Source organism: Dendrobates tinctorius, unplaced genomic scaffold (assembly GCF_039654945.1).
Source record: "Dendrobates tinctorius isolate UK_male_01 unplaced genomic scaffold, ASM3965494v1 ptg000202l, whole genome shotgun sequence".
NCBI lineage: Eukaryota > Metazoa > Chordata > Amphibia > Anura > Dendrobatidae > Dendrobates > Dendrobates tinctorius.
This window is the reverse complement of record NW_027361869.1, coordinates 9,839,257-9,858,797: the sequence shown is the minus strand read 5'-3', so window position 1 is coordinate 9,858,797 and position 19,541 is coordinate 9,839,257. Positions and strand designations below refer to the sequence as shown.

Here is a 19,541-nt window from a genome sequence, read left to right as displayed (position 1 = left end):
TTGGGGGTTTTAAATCGGCTTCTTATCACCACAAGAGCTGCTTTTTAAGCCCTCAAGAGTGAAATATGCCTGGCAGAGGTCCTTTAAGACTTAAAGTTTAAGTGTGGCAGATAATGTAATACTCTTCTATTTTAGTGTGTGGCTGCGCACACTATCTCAGCAGTGATGGAGAAGTATTTGAGAATGGAAAAGGCAAATGCCGAACAGGACCCTGGACACAATTCTAACCCAGATGAAGGCCCTAGTATGAGAGGTCGACAAAAGATAAAAAGACAAGACAGTGAGCTAAAGGCAATACAGTGAAAGCTATCTTTCATTTGGATTTACTTCCGCTGGGGATGCGACAGCACCAACACCACTGTGCTTGGTGTGTGGTGAGAAGCTTTCCAATAGCGCCATGGTGCCAAGCAAGCTTAAACGCCATCTCCAAACGAAACACCCTTCCGTTCAAAACAAGCCGATGGAGTATTTTGTACGCTTACGTACAAACAATGAGAAAGGGGCAACTTTTTTGAGAAAAAGCACAAAGGTAAATGAGAGAGCCCTCAAAGCTAGCTACCTTGTTGCTGAACTCATAGCTAAATCAAAAAAGTCCCACACTGTGGCAGAAACATTAATACTGCCAGCTTGTAAAGCTATTGTAAATGAGATGCTTGGCCCTGACGCAGCCAAAGAGATAGCTAAAGTGCCTCTCTCTGATAACACAATTGCCAGACGGATTGATGACATGTCTGCGGACATTGAAACTGTTGTTTTGGAAAAGGTGCGCATCAGTAAGAAATTTGCCTTGCAACTTGATGAGTCGACGGATATCAGTGGACATTGTCAGCTGTTGGCCAATGTGCGTTTTGTGGATGGAGAAGCCATTAGAGAAAACTTCCTATTTTGCAAGGCACTGCCAGAAAAATCAACAGGAGAGGTAATATTCCAGGTCACATCGGAATATCTTGATAAAAGTGGGCTTACATGGGAAAACTGCACAGGTGTCTGCACTGATGGAGCCGCAGCCATGGTCGGGCGCATCAAAGGCTTTGTAAGTAGGGTTAAAGAAAGAAACCCAGATGTTCTTGTTACCCACTGTTTCTTGCACCGTGAGGCCCTCGTTGCAAAGACCTTACCAGCAGATCTAGCTCCTGTGTTGGATGATGTTGTGCGCATAGTGAACTTTGTGAAGACGCGACCTTTGAGATGTCGCTTATTTGCGTCTTTGTGTACAGAAATGGGAGCGGAACATAAAATCTTATTGCTCCACACGGAGGTCAGGTGGCTGTCACGCGGCAAAGTGCTGGCCCGTGTGTATGAGTTGCGAGAGGAACTTAAAATATTTCTGACAAACGAGAGGTCCGATTATTCAAAGCTGCTTGCAAGTGATGAGTGGTGTGCAAAGCTGGCATACCTGGCTGATATATTTCAATATCTGAATGAACTAAACACACGGATGCAAGGCCGAAATGAACACCTGCTTACAAGCACTGATAAAATGAACGGATTCCGTTTAAAGGTGCAGCTCTGGCAGCAACATGTGCAGGGTGGCAACCTTCAGATGTTCCCGCTCACCGAGAAACTGCATGATGACAACACTGCTGCAATGTGCGAGGTGATTGGCAGACATTTGAAAACTCTTGAGGAGAAGTTATCGTTTTATTTCTCTTCAACCTTCACAGAATGCCTTGACTGGGTTAGGGACCCATACAGCTCATTATCCGTTGCTGGAAAGGACATGACTTTAAAGGAGCAAGAGGAACTCATTGAACTGAAGCAAGACCGCGGTTTAAAGCTAAAGTTTGCTGATCTTCCTTTGCACAGTTTTTGGTTATCTGTTGCCAAGGAGTTCCCCATTCTGGCCAACAAAGCTATTTTGACATTGCTCCCATTTTCGACCACATATCTATGTGAGCTGGGCTTCTCAAGCTTGACTGCGATAAAAACTAAAAACATGGAGAGACTGAGAACTGTTGAGGAAGAGCTTCGTGTGTGTCTTTCCACCATTCCTGCCAGGATATCCCTTTTGTGTTTATCGAAACAGGCCCAGGTTTCACACTGAGTGAGTAAAAATACATTTAGAATCTATATTATTAACTATATGTATAATATGTACTGTTTTAGTGTCATTTTGTGCCATTTTGGTTGGTGGTGTGCCCCGGGATTTTTTACGTATAAAAAGTGTGCCGCGGCTCAAAAAAGGTTGAAAATCACTGACCTAAACTATTGAAACTCCCCACAAGTGACCCCATTTTGGACACTAGACCCTCCACGGAACTTATCTAGATGTGTGGTGAGCACTTTGAACCCCCATGTGCTTCACAGAAGTTTATAACACTCGGACGTGAAAATAAAAAAATCATTTTTTTCCACAAAAATGATATTTTTGCCCCCAATTTTTTATTTTCCTAAGGGTAACAGGAGAAATTGGACCCCAAAAATTGTTTTGCAATTTGTCCTGAGTAGGCTGATACCCTACATGTGGGGGTAAAACACTGTTTGGGCGCATGGCAGAGCTTGGAAGGGAAGGAGCACCATTTGACTTTTTCAACTCAGAATTGGCTGGAATTGAGATCAGACGCCATGTTGCATTTGGAGAGCCCCTGATGTGCCCAAACAGTGGAAACCCCCCAATTATAACTCCAACCCTAACCCCAACACACCCCTAACCCTAATCTGAGCCCTAACCCTAGCCCTAACCCTAATGGGAAAATGGAGATAAATACTTTTTTTTTAATTTTATCATTTTTCCCTAACTAAGCGGGTGATAACGGGGGGTTTGATTTACTATTTATGGCGGTTTTTATGTTTGGCGGCTGTCGCACGCTAAAAGACGCTTTTTATTGTAAAAATAGTTTTTGCATCATCACATATTGAGAGCTATAATTTTTCCGTATTTTGACCCACCGAGTCATGTGAGGTCTTATTTTTTGCGGGACGAGTTGACGTTTTTATTGGTACCATTTTCGGGCACGTGACATTTTTTGATCGCTTTTTATTCCTATTTTTGGGACGCAGAATGAACAAATAGCAGCGTTTCATGAATTTCTTTTGGGGGGGTGCGTTTACACCGTTCCGCGTGCGGTAAAATTGATAAAGCGGGTTTATTCTTCGGGTCAGTACGGTTACAGCGATACCTCATTTAGGTCGTTTTTTATGTTTTTGTCGGTTTTATGCAATGAAAACTATTTTATATAAAAAATAATTATTTTTGCATCGCTTTATTCTGCGAGCTATAACTTTTTTATTTTTTCGCTGATGATGCTGTGTGGCGGCTCGTTTTTTGCGGGACAAGATGACGTTTTCAGCGGTACCATGGATATTTATATGCGTCTTTTTGATCGCGCGTTATTACACTTTTTGTTTGGCGGTATGATAATAAATCATTTTTTGCTTCGTTTTTTATTTTTATTTTTTAAGGGGTTCGCTAAAGGGGTTAACTAATGGGACAGTTTTATAGCGTGGGTCATTACGGACGCGGCGATACCTAATATGTGTACTTTTATTGTTTGTTTTTTTTATTATTTCCAAAAAATGGATTTATTGGGGGAATATTTTTTTTTTTTCTAATTTATTTGGCGATTTTTTTAAAATTATTTTAACACTTTTTTTTATTTTTTTTTTTACTTTATTAAATAGTCCCAGGTGGGACATCACTGTCCTGTGACAGATCGCTGATCTGTCACATCACAGATCACTGTGACAGATCAGCGATCTGACACAGGCACTGCTGAAGGCTTCCTCATGCCTGCGCTTTGCAGGCACTGAGGAAGCCAGCTTCCTTAGGCCCCCGAAGGCCCCCGTCGCCATCTTGGATTCGGGGGCCTGGAGGAAAGGAGCCCCCCGCAGCAGCGCTGCACATTGCGCTGCCGTGGGGGGCTCAGGGAAGCACGGAGGGAGCCCCCTCCCTGCCGATGCTTCCCTTTAACCCCCGGTACACCGCGATCATGTTTGATCGCGGTGTGCAAGGGGTTAACGTGTCGGGGGCGGTCCGTGACCACCCCTGACACATTATCACAGCTGACACCCGGCACAATCAGCTGACACCCGGCCGCGATCAGCGGCGCTCACCACGTGGGCGCCGCTAATCGCGCCGACGTACTATCCCGTCCATGGGCATAGTGGCCCAGGGCACATGGACGGGATAGTACGTCGGATGGCAGAAAGGGGTTAAAAACGTGAGCGTGCAAAAAATAAGCCCTCACCCAGCCGAGGTATCGGAAAGTGGCACAATTTTTTTTTTTTTAGCAAAGTTTGGAATTTTTTTCACCGCTTAGATGGAAAAGAGCCTAGGCATGTTTGGTGTCTATGAACTCGTAATGACCTGGAGAATCATAATGGCAGGTCAGTTTTAGCATTTAGTGAACATGGTAAAAAGAAAAAACAAAAAAAGTGGGATTGCACTTTTCTTTGCAATTTCACCGCACTTGGAATTTTTTTTTCCTGTTTTTGAGTACCCGACATGGTAAAGCCCAATGGTGTCTTTTTTGGTTTTTCTTTTTACCATGCTCACTAAATGCTAAAACAGACCTGCCATTGTGATTATCCAGGTCATTACAACTTCATAGACCCCAAACATGTCTGGGTTGTTTATTTATTTAAGGGGTGAAAAAAAATCCAAAGTTTGTTAAAAAAAAAAAAAAAGTTGAGCCATTTTACGATACCTGTGGCGTCTCCATTTTTCCTGATCTCGAGTCGGGTGAGGGCTTATTTTTTTGCGTGCCGAGCTGACGTTTTTAATGACACCATCTTGGTGCAGAAACGATCTTTTAATCGCCCGTTATTGCATTTTAACGCAATGTCACGGTGACCAAAAAAAACTTAATTGTGGCCTTTTGACTTTTTCTCGCTACGCTGTTTAGCGATCGGGTTAATTATTTTTTTTTATTGATAGATGGGGCGACTCTGAACGCGGCAATACCAAATATGCATAGGGTTTTTCATTGTTTTATTTTGAATGGGGCGAAGGGGGGTGATTTGAACTTTTATATTTTTAGAAGCAGCCATAACCCGATCGGATCTGCTACACACCGCCTGTATGTATGAGCAGATTGCCTATATGTAACAGAATTTCTGACAACAACACTGACAACTATAGAGGACTCCAGGAGACCTCTGCTTGTCATGCCAACCCACCGGTGACCCACGATCACATGACGGGGGGGGGTCACTGGTAGGAGGATTTCCAGCCTAATGGCCGGAAGCGCGCGTTAAATGCCGCTGTCAAGAGTTGCGATTCCACCCGCGGCTGTTCCGGGGCACATATCAGTTGTTTTGAACGGGAAAGATGTGGGCTCACCACCGGAGCCTACATCAGAGGGAGGGAAGCGACCTGCACAGTAATAGTATGGCGGAGATAACAAAGGGGTTAAACAATAGATTATGTAAAAATCGGATAAAAAATATATACATAAAAATTCAAATTTTCACATTAACATTGAACCCAATATTAGACTCCTCCTACTTCCTGTTGGGCACACGCACATTAGCAGCAATGGATTGACTCAGACCCAATTTGTTTGTATAGAAGCTATCTGAGCATGTGGTAATTTGGGCAAAGGTCATTGAAAAAAAAGGGGGGAGAAGGTGAGCTGTAAGGCTAGTTTCACACTAGCGTTTATGAGCGCAGCGACGGCCTGCGCACGGCCGCCGCTAAGCCCCGCCCCCTGCTGCGCCTCCGCCGGTAGCTCCGCCCACCGGCGCATGACGCTGCATGCGCCCTGCGTCCCCTATCTTTATCACAGGGGGCGCAGGCCGTGCGCAGTATGCGTTTGGCGGCGCATGCGCCTTTTTGACGGTGCGCCGACGCAACCAAACTGCAGCAGGTTGCGTTTGGCGCAGGTCGGCGCACCGTCAAAAGGACGCATGCGCCGCCAAACGCATACTGCGCACGGCCTGCGCCCCCTGTGATAAAGATAGGGGACGCAGGGCGCATGCAGCCTCATGCGCTGGTGGGCGGAGCTACCGGCGGAGGTGCGGCAGGGGGCGGGGCTTAGCGGCGGCCGTGCGCAGGCCGTCACTGCACTCATAAACGCTAGTGTGAAACTAGCCTAACATCCTCTTTTGTGAATGATGCATCCTGTGTTATCTACTATATATAGCGGTGTTATCAGTCATTGAACAGGAGGAGGAGGTGAGCTGTGACACCACTTATTGTGAATAGTGGATCCTGTGATATCTCCTGTATACAGAGTTCTTTTTCTTTGTGATCCTGTATGTGATAATAGTGCCGACAGTCACATATGAATAGCAGGAAGTATGGAATTTAGTAATAAGCCTAGTGGCTAGTATGAAAATGGCATGATTTCAGATTATATTATTATTAGAATAGTGAAAATTGAAAAAAAATATATATATCTGATAACATGCGTTAAGCATAAAACCCCACTTTTAACATTTTCTGGCGGCACATTACCTTTAAGCGCGTTAGCACAGATCTGGCTTCTTATTATGCTGCGTTAAATGAGGGCCTATCGCAAGAGTTTACAGAGATGGGTCATGGTTACCTGTTGTGCCGCCTTGTCCGCGAGTATGGTAAACTCTACAGAAAGACCTTTAAGAGCTTGCTTTAAAGCACCCCAAGAACTGTGAGCCGCCCAGGGAGGCAGAGGAGTAGTGTCCGAGCCCAAGGCACTGTACAGGAGGAGAAGACTGATAGTTATCATAGATATTACTGCATACCAAGAGATGCCTCTTACAACAGCATTTTCTATCATTCACTTTGATCATATTCCTATATAGGGGAGATCTGGTTATCATCATGAGAAATGATATAATTCTGGCTGAGTGCAGCCACCACTAGGGGGAGCTCAGTACACATCAATGGACAGTGTTGTATCCGATGATCATTCTGTACATCTGTATGCTCCCTCTAGTGGTGGCTGCAGTTGATGAAGCAGCAGTAGTTTAGCCTCAGTCCTCGCCCGCTTCCCTGCCTCTGCCGTATGTATAGCCACTGAACTGAGCCACACATTGTGATACTTTCCACTTAGCACTGCTTCACCTTAGCTCCTTTCCAAAGCTCAGTAGATCGGTAGCATTATCAATAGCCCGTGTGGCCATCCTCTCTGCACGATCCCGCAGTTTGTAGAAGCTGTTGAAGATATTCCTGATGAGTTCTCTGCTGGCAGCAAATTGAACCTGGATATCAGCGGGGAGGAAATCCTGAGCGAAGCAGAAAACACAGGAAACGAGGAGATGTACAAGTCATAAAAACACATCCACAGTGTTCACGGCCTCTGCTACAAGTTATACACTGCATGGCTGAAGTCTGGTTTGCAAATGGCCTTTCACCGTCACACATCGCAGAGACCCGCCACATGATGAAGACAGGGGCCATTTCTCAAAATAGGCAAGATCCACATCTATTGGACAAGTCTCATGTCACTGTGAATCAAGAGGGGCTTGGCTATTTTGAGAAAGCCCAATTTCATATGGTTTTGCCTTTTCCATGCCACCAGCCTGAACTGTCAGTCTTCAGGAGTGCACCATCCTTGGCAAGCAAAAAGCCGGGAGGCAGAAGAGCTGTGTGCTCCTGAAGATGAGCACACCCCATGTAGGTGTCTTCTGCACAACACAGCTCTAAAAAGTTGCTCCAGCACTGTTAGGCCGGTTTCACATTTGCGCTTTATAGCGCAGCGACGGCCTGCGCACGGCTGCCGCTAAGCCCCGCCCCCTCCCTGCCCGCCCCATCCGGTCATCGCCGCTTGCGATCTGCGCACCCTATCTTTAGCATAGGGTGCGCAGATCGTGCGCTGGCTGTGCGCTAGCAAGATTTTGCCGTGCGCTGCGCACTTTTGAAGGTGCGCCGAAATGCAACATGCTGCGTTCGGCGCACATTCAAAAGTGCGCAGCGCACGGCAAAATCCTGCTAGCACACGGCCAGCGCACGATCTGCGCACCCTATGCTAAAGATAGGGTGCGCAGATCGCAAGCGGCCATGTGCGCTAGTAGGCGGCGATGACCCGATAGGGCGGGCAGGGAGCCGGGAGGGGCTTAGCGGCGGCCGTGCGCAGGCCGTTGCTGCGCTATAAAGCGCAAATGTGAAACTGGCCTTATATGATGCAGAACACAGCCACTTACTAAAGACATCACCTCTAAAACATGCTGAAAATGAATGGGGCTGCAATGGGCACGGACTATACCCCTATAATGATAAACACGTACCTTGGCCTGTGCAGCAAACGTAGTTGTCATATATTCGTCACCAATCCCACGGATGGATTCCCGCATTTTATTTTGGACATCCTGATGTGAGAAACAAAAAAAATGTTACCAAGAAATATACACAAATGTTGCAGCAGTCAGACAGTTTTTATTGCTGCCACATGGCAGGGGTTTTCTGGCTGAAAAAAAAAAAAAAAAAATAGATTTCTCAGTATAGGAAAAAGAAACCTTATTTCCCCCCCCCCCTCACCTTTGCTACTGAAAGAAGCCAGCTCCCTTCATACACATCACGGATACAAGAAAAAAAAATGAGCAATTACATGCACATAAATAATAATAATAGTACTCACCTGACCATTATAGGATAGGAATATATTCACAAGGATATCATCCCAGAAAGAAGGGTGCCTGGCAACTAAGTTGATAAATCTCTTTAACGCCCGTCTTCGGGATTCTATAAATTCCCGGTCAGCTGGGAAAATAGAAAATATGTTAATAAATGTTCTATGCATCACTGGTAATTAAGGAGGATTTGTCTCTTGTTTAACCTCTGCTCTATATTATAATAAATTAATAATAATATATATTTTTAAAAAATTCAGTTAATTTTTTGGATTGGAGATTTTTCATTCTATTTTCCGTAGAAAAAAGGAGGAGGTGAGCTGTGACATCCCCAACTGTGAATGGTGGATCCTGTGTCGTCTACTCTACATAGAGGTGTTATCAGAACATGACTTCTTGTCATGCTTTTATGCTAAACATTACTTTTAAATGCATGCTCCTTTTATTTTTGACTGGATGGGTGGTGGATTTTGGAAATCCGGCAATTTTGTAACTTTGGTTGTGTAAAATCTTCTCTTTTTCTACAAGCCATATCGTATGTCACCATCACTATCCATCAGCCGTATGGTGTGACAGATATCCACTATCAGAGCGGAGGGTAACAACTACATCCACTGAAGAGAAAATTTACATTCATGCTAGCACACCTACGGCCATTTCTCCAGTTTCCCAGGACCCATTTTTAAACGCAACAACGCCATGCCGCATGTTGGTCGTGTTCCTGTGAGCAACCTGTGTGGCCTCAATGTGCTACTGTGGCTTCAGCGTCTCCATACTTGTCTCCCATTGAGCACATCTAGGACGTCATTGGTCGGTGATTACACAGGAGCTGCCAGCGGCGGATCTTGACGATTTTCCAAAGTGAATTCAACAGCAGAACGTTCTTCAGACGACCATTAATAATCTCACTGATCGCAGCCGAGGCTGGAGGTGCCGGGATTTCTGCATGTGGCGCTCGTATTTCAGATGTTTAGAAAATTGAATTTCAATTTGCATTTCATCATCGCGTCTCCATCCTGTGATTTACAGAATTCCACAAAACTCGTCCTTCTTGATGTTCTAATTTTAATGTTGAGGAGTTTAGTAAAGCTCTAGATCTTTGCCACAAAAATACCCACTTAGGAAGTTCCCCTTTCTTTTTCTGTATATAAAATCCCCCTTGGAGGTGATAAGAAGGAATTTTGGGGGATTTCTAGGTTTACTTATTTAAATATGCAAATATCAGTTTTGCCTTTAACCCTTTGGTGGTGATGAGCAATCACTATTTGATAGGAGCTCAGGAGCCGAGCCTGTTCCACTCAGCGCATTTGCCGGCTATTATACAGGGGCTACATAGGAGGTCGTCAATTTACTAATACAGGTTTGCGGTGTATTGTATACACAATCAAGCATTTTCTAGCAATGAAATAAATAATAAGGATAAGATTAATATTACCGGTATATACAATTTAAATTATATTACCATATATTTAATATACAGTATATTTTTAATATATCTATAAAATATTTTTTAATTTATATATAAATTATATTTAATAAACAGTGTATTTGTTATAGTGTTATATATATTTTTTTAGCATTTTTATTTTTATCTTTTCCCTTTTCTTATAAAAGATTTTTTTTTTTTTAAGCGGCCTCTCCTTTCCCCACACGTAAATGGCAAAGGTGAAAAATAAAACTGATGCTCTGGGTCCAACTGTTGTGTCGGACATGAGGATCCCTGCAGCCGGTCCGTACGCTGTGGTCCATACTTTGACCGTGAAGACGGCCTTATCCTCACGTCCGTCAACCACACCGCAGCCAAAGATCACACTGCTCCGCGATGTCTGAAGACAGCGTAAAGGGTTAAGTCTCATTGCCGCTAATTGAAGGCTCTGTGATCCTCAGAAAAGGAGTCATCTCAGAATTCGCCTCTCTCCCTTGAAGTGACAGTTCCCTCTTCTCTGTCATTTTGCATTTTACAACTATCACATCAGCCGTGATCAAAGGATGAGGAGCAGCGACTGTGACAATCCCGTCATCCGTCCCCCGACTGGTAATACCGGCCTCACATCCTTCCCATCAAATCTATGCCGTTTCACAAAAAGGACCAAAAATAACTTTCACACCATCACCTCATGGAGAGGAGCGCAGATCTGACGCCGTGTCACTCCTTGCGCTCCTTTGTGGGGAAAATAAAAAAAAAAATAGTAATTATTTTTAGTCTGCCATTGACAATTTTTTATTTTTTTTTACCACTATCAAAACCAAAATCTTTGACAGTCGTAGTAATATATACACGTCCATGTTCAGATTCAAAAACTGTAAATTTTTTTTCCCCCCCAAGTTATAAAGGAAAAAAAATTTGTTATTGGCAAACATGCAAAAGTTCATTCAGAATGAAGATTCATCCCGCGAAAAACGAGTCCTGACAACGAAAAAAGGAAGGTTGTAGCTCTCGGAAAAAGGGAAGTAAAAAAGAAAAAAAAAAAACGCAAGAGCGGCGAAACGAGAATTCACCCAGATGAAAAAGGTTTAAAAAAAAAAAAATCTAGTTAAACAAAATACCAACAAAAACCTGAGATATCTGGTGTTCAGCTACGCTGCTGCCACCCATGTCCCCTGTGGGTTTCAACATTTCCTCTTCCAGCAGGGGAAGTAGTGTGACCTCTGCCAGCGGTCAGCAGTCTCTGGTCAGCTACTGCCTTGAGCCTGATTGGGGGGACACAGGCAGCGGTACATATAAGCAGTGGGGGCCAGTAGATGAGCATGTATCTGAGTGCCGGGCTTGTAATACCAGTCACAGCACTAATCTTATCCCTAGGCTGTGTCGAGTATTGCAGAACCACTTTAATCCCTGGACTATGTCCAGTATTGCAGCTCAGCTCCATTACAGCGCCACTTTTATCCCTGGGCGACAACTGGTATTGCAGCTCAGCTCCATTACAGCGCCACTTTTTTTCTCTGGGCTACATCTGGTATTGCACCACCATTTTAATCCCTGTGTAATGTCTCATTACAGCACCACTGTTATCCCTAAGCTGTGTTCAGTATTGCCGCTCAGCTCTATTACAGCGCCACTTTGATACCTGGGCCGTGTCCAGCCTTAAATTTTTTTGCTAAATCGAAGAGCATGTTTTTGCCTGATAAAACCCATTTGGGGGACCACTATCTACTCTTACAACTGCAAGTGTAAACCGACAGTGCATTGGGTACATAGTTAACATAGTCGCTCCCTTACCACTACACACCTACCTGGTGACCCAGCGCTGCCACGCTGAGGAGCTCTACCCATCCTTGTCCTATGGTAAATCTGCATATTGTCATATACGGACTATAAAGAGTGCAGTAAAGACTAATAGATGACAGCAGGGTGATCCATATAGTGCCATGTATGATGGCAGGGTATGGTCAGTGGGCCGCATATGCTCAGACCTGCGTGTGCAGTGCATCCACAAGAAAACAAGACATATCCGTGCTTGTGAAAACTATTTTTTTTCTACAAAGCCTTAAACATTTTTTGGAATTCTCTAGCTAGAAAAAAAAAAAGTGGCATATCGGTGAACCGCAGCAATATTTGCATAAGGGGCTTTTTTTGGAACCAGGCCTGAACATACAGGATATCACTGGCCCCTCAGGACCCATAAAGAAACAAGAGTTAACTGAAGGAGGGGCTAGGAGAACACGTAAAATAGCGATACCTCCAAGCATTCTTTTGGGCGGCAGCGCCGGTACCACCCGGTACGGGTACTTCTGCAACAGCATCTCCTGGAACACGACAAAGTCGTTATATCTTCTGTACACGGAGGATTTAAAGAACTGCAAAAAACAACAAGGGCGAAGATGACATACGGCCAAAAGCACAAAGATAATCTACTAAGGACAAATAGGAGTACAAAAGTGCCAAAAATAATGCTGAACCCCTTCCCACTGGAGCCAATTTTCATTTCCTCCCTTTCTTCCATGGGCCATAACTTTTTATTTTTACACACACGTGGTCACAGGAGGGCTTGATTTTTTTTTTTGCCGGGCCTAATTTTAGTTTTGATTGAGACCATTCTAATGCAATATGGGGGGGGGGGGGGAATCTACATGTTGTGAAATGGTGAAAAAAAAAAAAAAACCACACAATTCCACCATTGGATTTTGACGTTCATCGTGCAGTAAAAATGACGTAAGAACTGGATTCCACATATCAGTGCGATCACAGCGACGCCAAATTTGTGCGGTTTACTTTTTTATAACATTTGACTTGGTTTAAAATAGCTTGGAACGTCACCATCTTCTGAGATCCTGAACTTTTTTTTTTTTTCCAATAAAAGGAACTCAGGGTTTCGGGTCTTTTTTGCGCTTTGAACTTTATCTTTTATGGATTTCATTTCAAGGTGCAAAAATAAATATTATATATATATATATATATATATATATATATATATATATATATATATATACATACATACATATATATATATACATACATACACACACACACATAAATGCCACATCCTATGTTGTAGTGTTAGTGTTCCCTTTATTTTTTTTTTTTAATATAATATGTATACACACACACACACACACACACACACACACACACACACACCAAAAGTTTGGAAACACCGTCTCATTCAAAGAGTTTTCTTTATTTTCATGACTATGAAAATTGTAGATTCACTCTGAAGGCATCAAAACTATGAATTATCACATGTGGAATTATATAATTAACAAAAAAGTGTGAAACAACTGAAAACACGTCTTATATTCTAGGTTCTTCAAAGTAGCCACCTTTTGCTTTGATTACTGCTTTGCACACTTGGCATTCTCTTGATGAGCTTCAAGAGATAGTCACCGGAAATGGTCTTCCAACAGTCTTGAAGGAGTTCCCAGAGATGCTTAGCACTTGATGACCCTTTTGCCTTCACTCTGCGGTCCAGCTCACCCCAAACCATCTCGATTGGGTTCAGGTCTGGTGACTGTGGAGGCCGGGTCATCTGGCGTAGCACCCCATTACTCTACTTCTTGGTCAAATAGCCCTTACACAGTCTGGAGGTGTGTTTGGGTCATTGTCCTGTTGAAAAATAAATGATGGTCCAACTAAACACAAACCGGATGGAATAGCATGCCGCTGCAAGATGCTGTGGTAGCCATGCTGGTTCAGTATGCCTTCAATTTTGATTAAATCCCCAACAGTGTCACCAGCAAAGCACCCCCACACCATCACACCTCCTCCTCCATGCTTCACGGTGGGAACCAGGCATGTAGAGTCCATCCGTTCACCTTTTCTGCGTCGCACAAAGACACGGTGGTTGGAACCAAAGATCTCAAATTTGGATTCATCAGACCAAAGCACAGATTTCCACTGGTCTAATGTCCATTCCTTGTGTTCTCTAGCCCAAACAGTCTCTTCTGCTTGTTGCCTGTCCTTAGCAGTGGTTTCCTAGCTGCTATTTTACCATGAAGAGACCTGCTGCACAAAGTCTCCTCTTAACAGTTGTTGTAGAGATGTGTCTGCTGCCAGAACTCTGTGTGGCATTGACCTGGTCTGTATTCTGAGCTGCTGTTAACCTGCGATTTCTGAGGCTGGTGACTCGGATGAACTTATCCTCCGCAGCAGAGTTGACTCTTGGTCTTCCTTTCCTGGGGCGGTCCTCATGTGAGCCAGTTTCTTTGTAGCGCTTGATGGTTTTTGCCACTGCACTTGGGGACACTTTCAAAGTTTTCCCAATTTTTCGGACTGACTAACCTTCATTTCTTAAAGTAATGATGGCCACTCGTTTTTCTTTGCTTAGCTGCTTTTTTCTTGCCATAATACAAATTCTAACAGTCTATTCAGTAGGACTATCAGCTGTGTATCCACCAGACTTCTGCACAACACAACTGATGGTCCCAACCCCATTTATAAGGCAAGAAATCCCACTTAATAAACCTGACAGGGCACACCTGTGAAGTGAAAACCATTTCTGGTGACTACCTCTTGAAGCTCATCAAGAGAATGCCAAGAGTGTGCAAAGCAGTAATCAAAAAGGTGGCTACTTTGCAGAACCTAGAATATAAGACATATTTTCATTTGTTTCACACTTTTTTGTTAATTATATAGTTAGGCCATGTTTAGTACTGCAGTTCATGTGTCTTTAAATGAATGGGACTGACACATCCTACGACACAAGTGGCACCGTTTTAGGTAGATAATATAGATCAATTACGCTTCCTAATTTTGGATGATCCTTTTACCAGTAAGGCCACGAACACCAAGCATCATCATGTGTCATAGATATACGTTTGACGACCCCAATGATGGAGTCTGAGACCACCACTGACTTTCAGAACGATCAAAACCCACACAAATCACAGTGCGCTTGCTCGTTTCCACCACTAGGGGAGCTAACTGTAGACTTGTAAAGTGCACCTGGTCCCTTTAAGATCACCGTGGAACAAAAGGTCAGAGTATGAAAGTTTGAAATAAAATATTTTGGAGGATTTAGAAGCAAATATAATCCCCTCCTGGGATCCGAGCAGGAGCGTCAGCTGCCACCATGCAAGCAACGAGCGTTCCTCACCTGGCTGGACACCTCATATTCCACGTGTTTAAGGAACAAGCCTTTCTTCTCGGGGATGAGCTCCACCTGCACGGTATCATGTCCCAGCAGCTCCTGTAACGTGTGCGGCAGCATCAGAGGACTTCCATGGGTCACCTCCATCGTGCAGCATTCAGGACCACTCTTCACACCTGCAAGAAGAAAAAGACACCTGTCCAATTACCTTCTCCAGGATCCCGCCATTACCCGACATGTCCAGTCCGTTCCTCCATTACAGAGAAAACAGCGTCTGAATATGCAAATGACGCTGAAGATCTACGGTAGATCTGAAGCCTCTGCCACGTCAGCTCTATTCCTTGCCTCCTCCTGCTTGCCTGACAGCCTACATGCTGCGTGGCGACATCAGGCACAGGAAAGAGGCGGCGGCGCTGGGAATAGAGCTGGAGTGACAGAGGCTTCAGATCTACCATAGCTCTTCAGACTCATTTGCATATTAACTCAGATGCTCATTTCTCAGTAACGGACCGATGGACTTGTGCATATAAATAGTTTGGGGGGGTGGATTCCTGCTGACAAGTCAGAAAATGGATGAACGCAAGTTATTTGGAATTAAACAACTACATGAAGTATGGGGATTTTTTTTTTTTTAAGAAGCAAAAAAGGAAGCGAAAGTTTCTGCAAGAGTCATCTACATGCGAGATAGCTGTCAGCAGACAGCCCTCTCTCCCGACGGACGCCCGGACCCCCATCATGCTGGGTGGTCTCCCACATATCTGAACACACACTGTCCATTTAGGGGTCCGGACATCCCCTTACACTTCGCTCCTTCTCATTAAATGCTATATATTGTTCAACCCTATGAAATTTTATTCCCGGGACCCCCAGAAAGTCACAGTGGGGTCCAGTTATGGGGGTTTTCAAGGCTATGGGATTAAACTAAATCTCTGAGTAAGAACAACTTTAATGTTAGGACTTGTCATCCAAATTACCCAGAATCTCATCGTGAAAGCCGAAAACAGGTGATTACAGACATGTTCACACCCACCCGGAGATTCCTCCCGTGTGCACGGAGGTGACAGAGTCCACAAACGGGAGCAGAGACGGATGAGTAAACCTTCTACAGTGGGAGACACTTATTAACCGAGGCCCCCCGAGACCCTGCAGACCTGCTCGCCACACGTCTAGGCTGTATATTGTGTAACGAGGATGAGGCACAAGTTACCGTGCCTTTAAGGAATGATTAAAGGGAATCTGTCACCAGGTATTCACTATGTAATCCGAGAGCAGCAAGACGTAGAGGCAGAGACCCGGATTTCAGCGATCCTTCACTTACTGGGATGCTTGCTGAAGTTTTGATAAAATCAGCAAGAAATAATGACTAAAGGCCTAGGAGCCTGCCGCCAGGTAGTCCAAGCCCGCCGCCAGCACTAATTGGACGTTTTCTACATACACTGCCAATCAGAGGTGTGGGCGGGGTTATACAGGGCTCAGCATTCAGAGCACTGATAGATCTGCAGCAGAAAAAACAATTATTTGATCAAAACTACACCAAGCAGCACAGTAAGTGTCACATTACTGGAATAAGGGTCTCTGCCCCTACGTTATGCTGCTTTCAGATTACATGGTGAAAGATTCACTTTAATAAAGAAAAAAAAAAAGAAGAAAATAAAAATTCACACATTTACGCTACATAAAATAGATGAAATGTGACCGACATGGACAGTTGGTGATTGTCGATGGTGGCTCGATCCATTGACGGACACAAACCCGGAATGGACTGATCGACCAATAATGGCTTCCTTAGCAGACCCGGTCTGAGCCATGAGCTAGTAGATCACTAGCAGAGGGGCGAGGGATGATGGTTCAGAAGCCAAATCTACTTTGATCAGCAGATCGCAGCAGCTTCAGCCGAACAGTACGACTACGAGCTGCTGGTGTCTCCCGGCTGGTTCTTCATCAGTCCGGAAAATAACGTCCCTTCCTCAGCGTAAGTCTCAGTGGATGATGGGAGTTGAGAGTGCTTCGTTCACCTGTCTTACGCCTTTCTGCCAGAACTCCCACCGTGGGCGGAGGACCCCCGAGACCACGGCTCTATATTTATACAGACTTCACAGCCGCACTTTAACAAGGCTTCTTTTCACATAGGCGGGTCTAGAAGGAAGCGAGGAGCCAAGCTCATAAATCTCTACGGCAGACCAAGAAACCTAAGAATACCTAAGGGAGAAGGGAGACCCTGATGTAGGTCAAGACTGGGGTGAGAAGAGGCATTTTTTCCCCCAATCACGTTTTGGGTATAATTAAAGGGATTGTATAGTTTTGGAAAACTCCTGTACTCTACAAAATAAACAAAACAAACTGGGCATTACTCACTCTCCCCTGCTGCAGCGTGGAATCGACACCGCTGCTCCAGATGTCTGACTGTCTGCAGCGCTGACATCACATAGATTGCACTGCAACTAATAACTCAGATCAGCAGCTCTGTGTCAAAAACTTGGGCAGAGATGCTGAACTCACCGACTGGCTGCTGCACTTTTGACGGGAGGTCAGCTTTACTGAAATGGCTAAAAAGGGAACGCTCACACTGATGTCCACCCTATCTATCTGATCTAACACTGGAGATTCCGAGGAATGCTGAGGTAAGAAGAGGCTGCTCACACTGATGTCCTCCTTGTCTATCTGATCTAACACTGGAGATACCAGGGGTGCTGAGGTAAGAAGAGGCTGCTCACACTGATGTCCTCCTTGTCTATCTGATCTAACACTGGAGATACCAGGGGTACTGAGGTAAGAAGAGACTGCTCACACTGCTGTCCTCCCTGTCTATCTGATCTAACACTGGAGATACCAGGAATGTTGAGGTAAGAAGAGGCTGCTCACACTGATGTCCTCCTTGTCTATCTGATCTAACACTGGAGAGACCAGGGGTACTGAGGTAAGAAGAGGCTGCTCACACTGCTGTCCTCCCTGTCTATCTGATCTAACACTGGAGATACCAGGAATGCTGAGGTAAGAAGAGGCTGCTCACAATGATGTCCACCCTGTCTGATCTAACACTGGAGATACCAGGGGTGCTGAGGTAAGAAGAGGCTGCTCACACGGATGTCCTCCTTGTCTATCTGATCTAACACTGGAGAGACCAGGGGTGCTGAGGTAAGAAGAGGCCGCTCACACTGCTGTCCACCCTGTCTATCTGTTCTAACACTGGAGATACCAGAGGAGCTGAGGTAAGAAGGAGCTGTTCACACTGCTGTCCACCCTGTCTATCTGATCTAACACTGGAGATTCAGAGGAATGCTGAGGTAAGAAGAGGCTGCTCACACTGCTGTCCACCCTATCTGATCTAACACTGGAGATACCAGGAATGCTGAGGTCAGAAGAGGCTGCTCACACTGCTTTCCACCCTGTCTGATCTAATACTGGAGATACCAGGGGGCTGAGGTAAGAAGAGGCTGCTCACACTGCTGTCCACCATGTCTATCTGATCTACTATTGGAGATATCGGGGGTGCTGAGGTAAGAAGAGGCTGCTCACACTGATGTCCACCCTGTGTATCTGAAAGGTACAGGTTCACTCCAGCTCAGAGGAGCAGAGCTCCCTACTGCACATGCTCACAAGCACCCGACCTAACAGTCTAGGCCCGGTTTCTCAGTATAACAAGATGGTGGGCATTTATTATAATTACAGTGACCACCGTCCTGCAGAAGATGAATATGACTTGCCAACTAAACAGATTTAGAAATCCATAATTATATTTTTCTATTCCTGGACAGCCCCTTTTATGGAGACATGGGGAGTGCAGGCCGCTTCATCCCACGCCGGTCTCTGCATCCTTTGCTCCAGCAATGACATTCATCCGCTCAATGCCGACTTTTATTCCCCATTGACTTGCATTGGGGTCGGGTTTCGGACGGAACTCCGACTTTTTTTTGCCCTAGTCGGACCAGTTTCATCCAACTCAAATTTTGTTTCATTCGGGTTTCACGAAACCCGATCCGACCAAAGTCGCTCAACTCTACTGGTGGCCCCATTTAATGAAAATATACAAACGTCTCAGAGGCCGCCGATCCTTAAAGGGCCATACACACCGTCTCTGCCGTGACACGGAGGGTTGGAGGATTGTCCCAATGTCACACATATTAATCACCGCCATTACCTGTCAAATATACCTCAAGAAAGGCTAAATTTCATCACTGACGATCACAATCGACCACTTCACACAGACAGGAAGATCCCTTCACGATCAGATCGCCGCTCACCCCCCGTTACTAAGCGTTAGATTTCCTTCCTGCGATCACATGACACATTACTATAGAAAACCAGCGCACCCGGTCTAATGGCACTTACCACCGGCAATGAGAAGGTTAATGCGCGGAGTGACGTCACCGCCCGCGCCTTCTACCGTCGAGGGGCTTCACCTGCAGTCAGCTCGCCCGTCTGTCCTAGCATCGGTCGCGCTCCGGGCCCCGTCATGTGATGCGCTGTCACTCCGCCCCCTCTGTACCACGTGACTTCCTTTCCTTAGTAACGGCCCAAACAGGC

General features: G+C 45.0%; 1 protein-coding gene across 1 annotated transcript in view; it reads right to left on the bottom strand.

The window, feature by feature from the left end:
- Positions 1-19,541, bottom strand: part of SNX8 (sorting nexin 8) — a 34,902-nt gene extending 15,361 nt beyond the window's left edge. The window contains 7 exon segments of the mRNA XM_073553736.1: positions 6,489-6,615; positions 6,986-7,146; positions 8,149-8,229; positions 8,499-8,620; positions 12,171-12,288; positions 15,024-15,193; positions 19,347-19,541. Coding sequence (XP_073409837.1) covers positions 6,489-6,615; positions 6,986-7,146; positions 8,149-8,229; positions 8,499-8,620; positions 12,171-12,288; positions 15,024-15,164 — 750 coding nt within the window. The 5' untranslated portion in view covers positions 15,165-15,193; positions 19,347-19,541.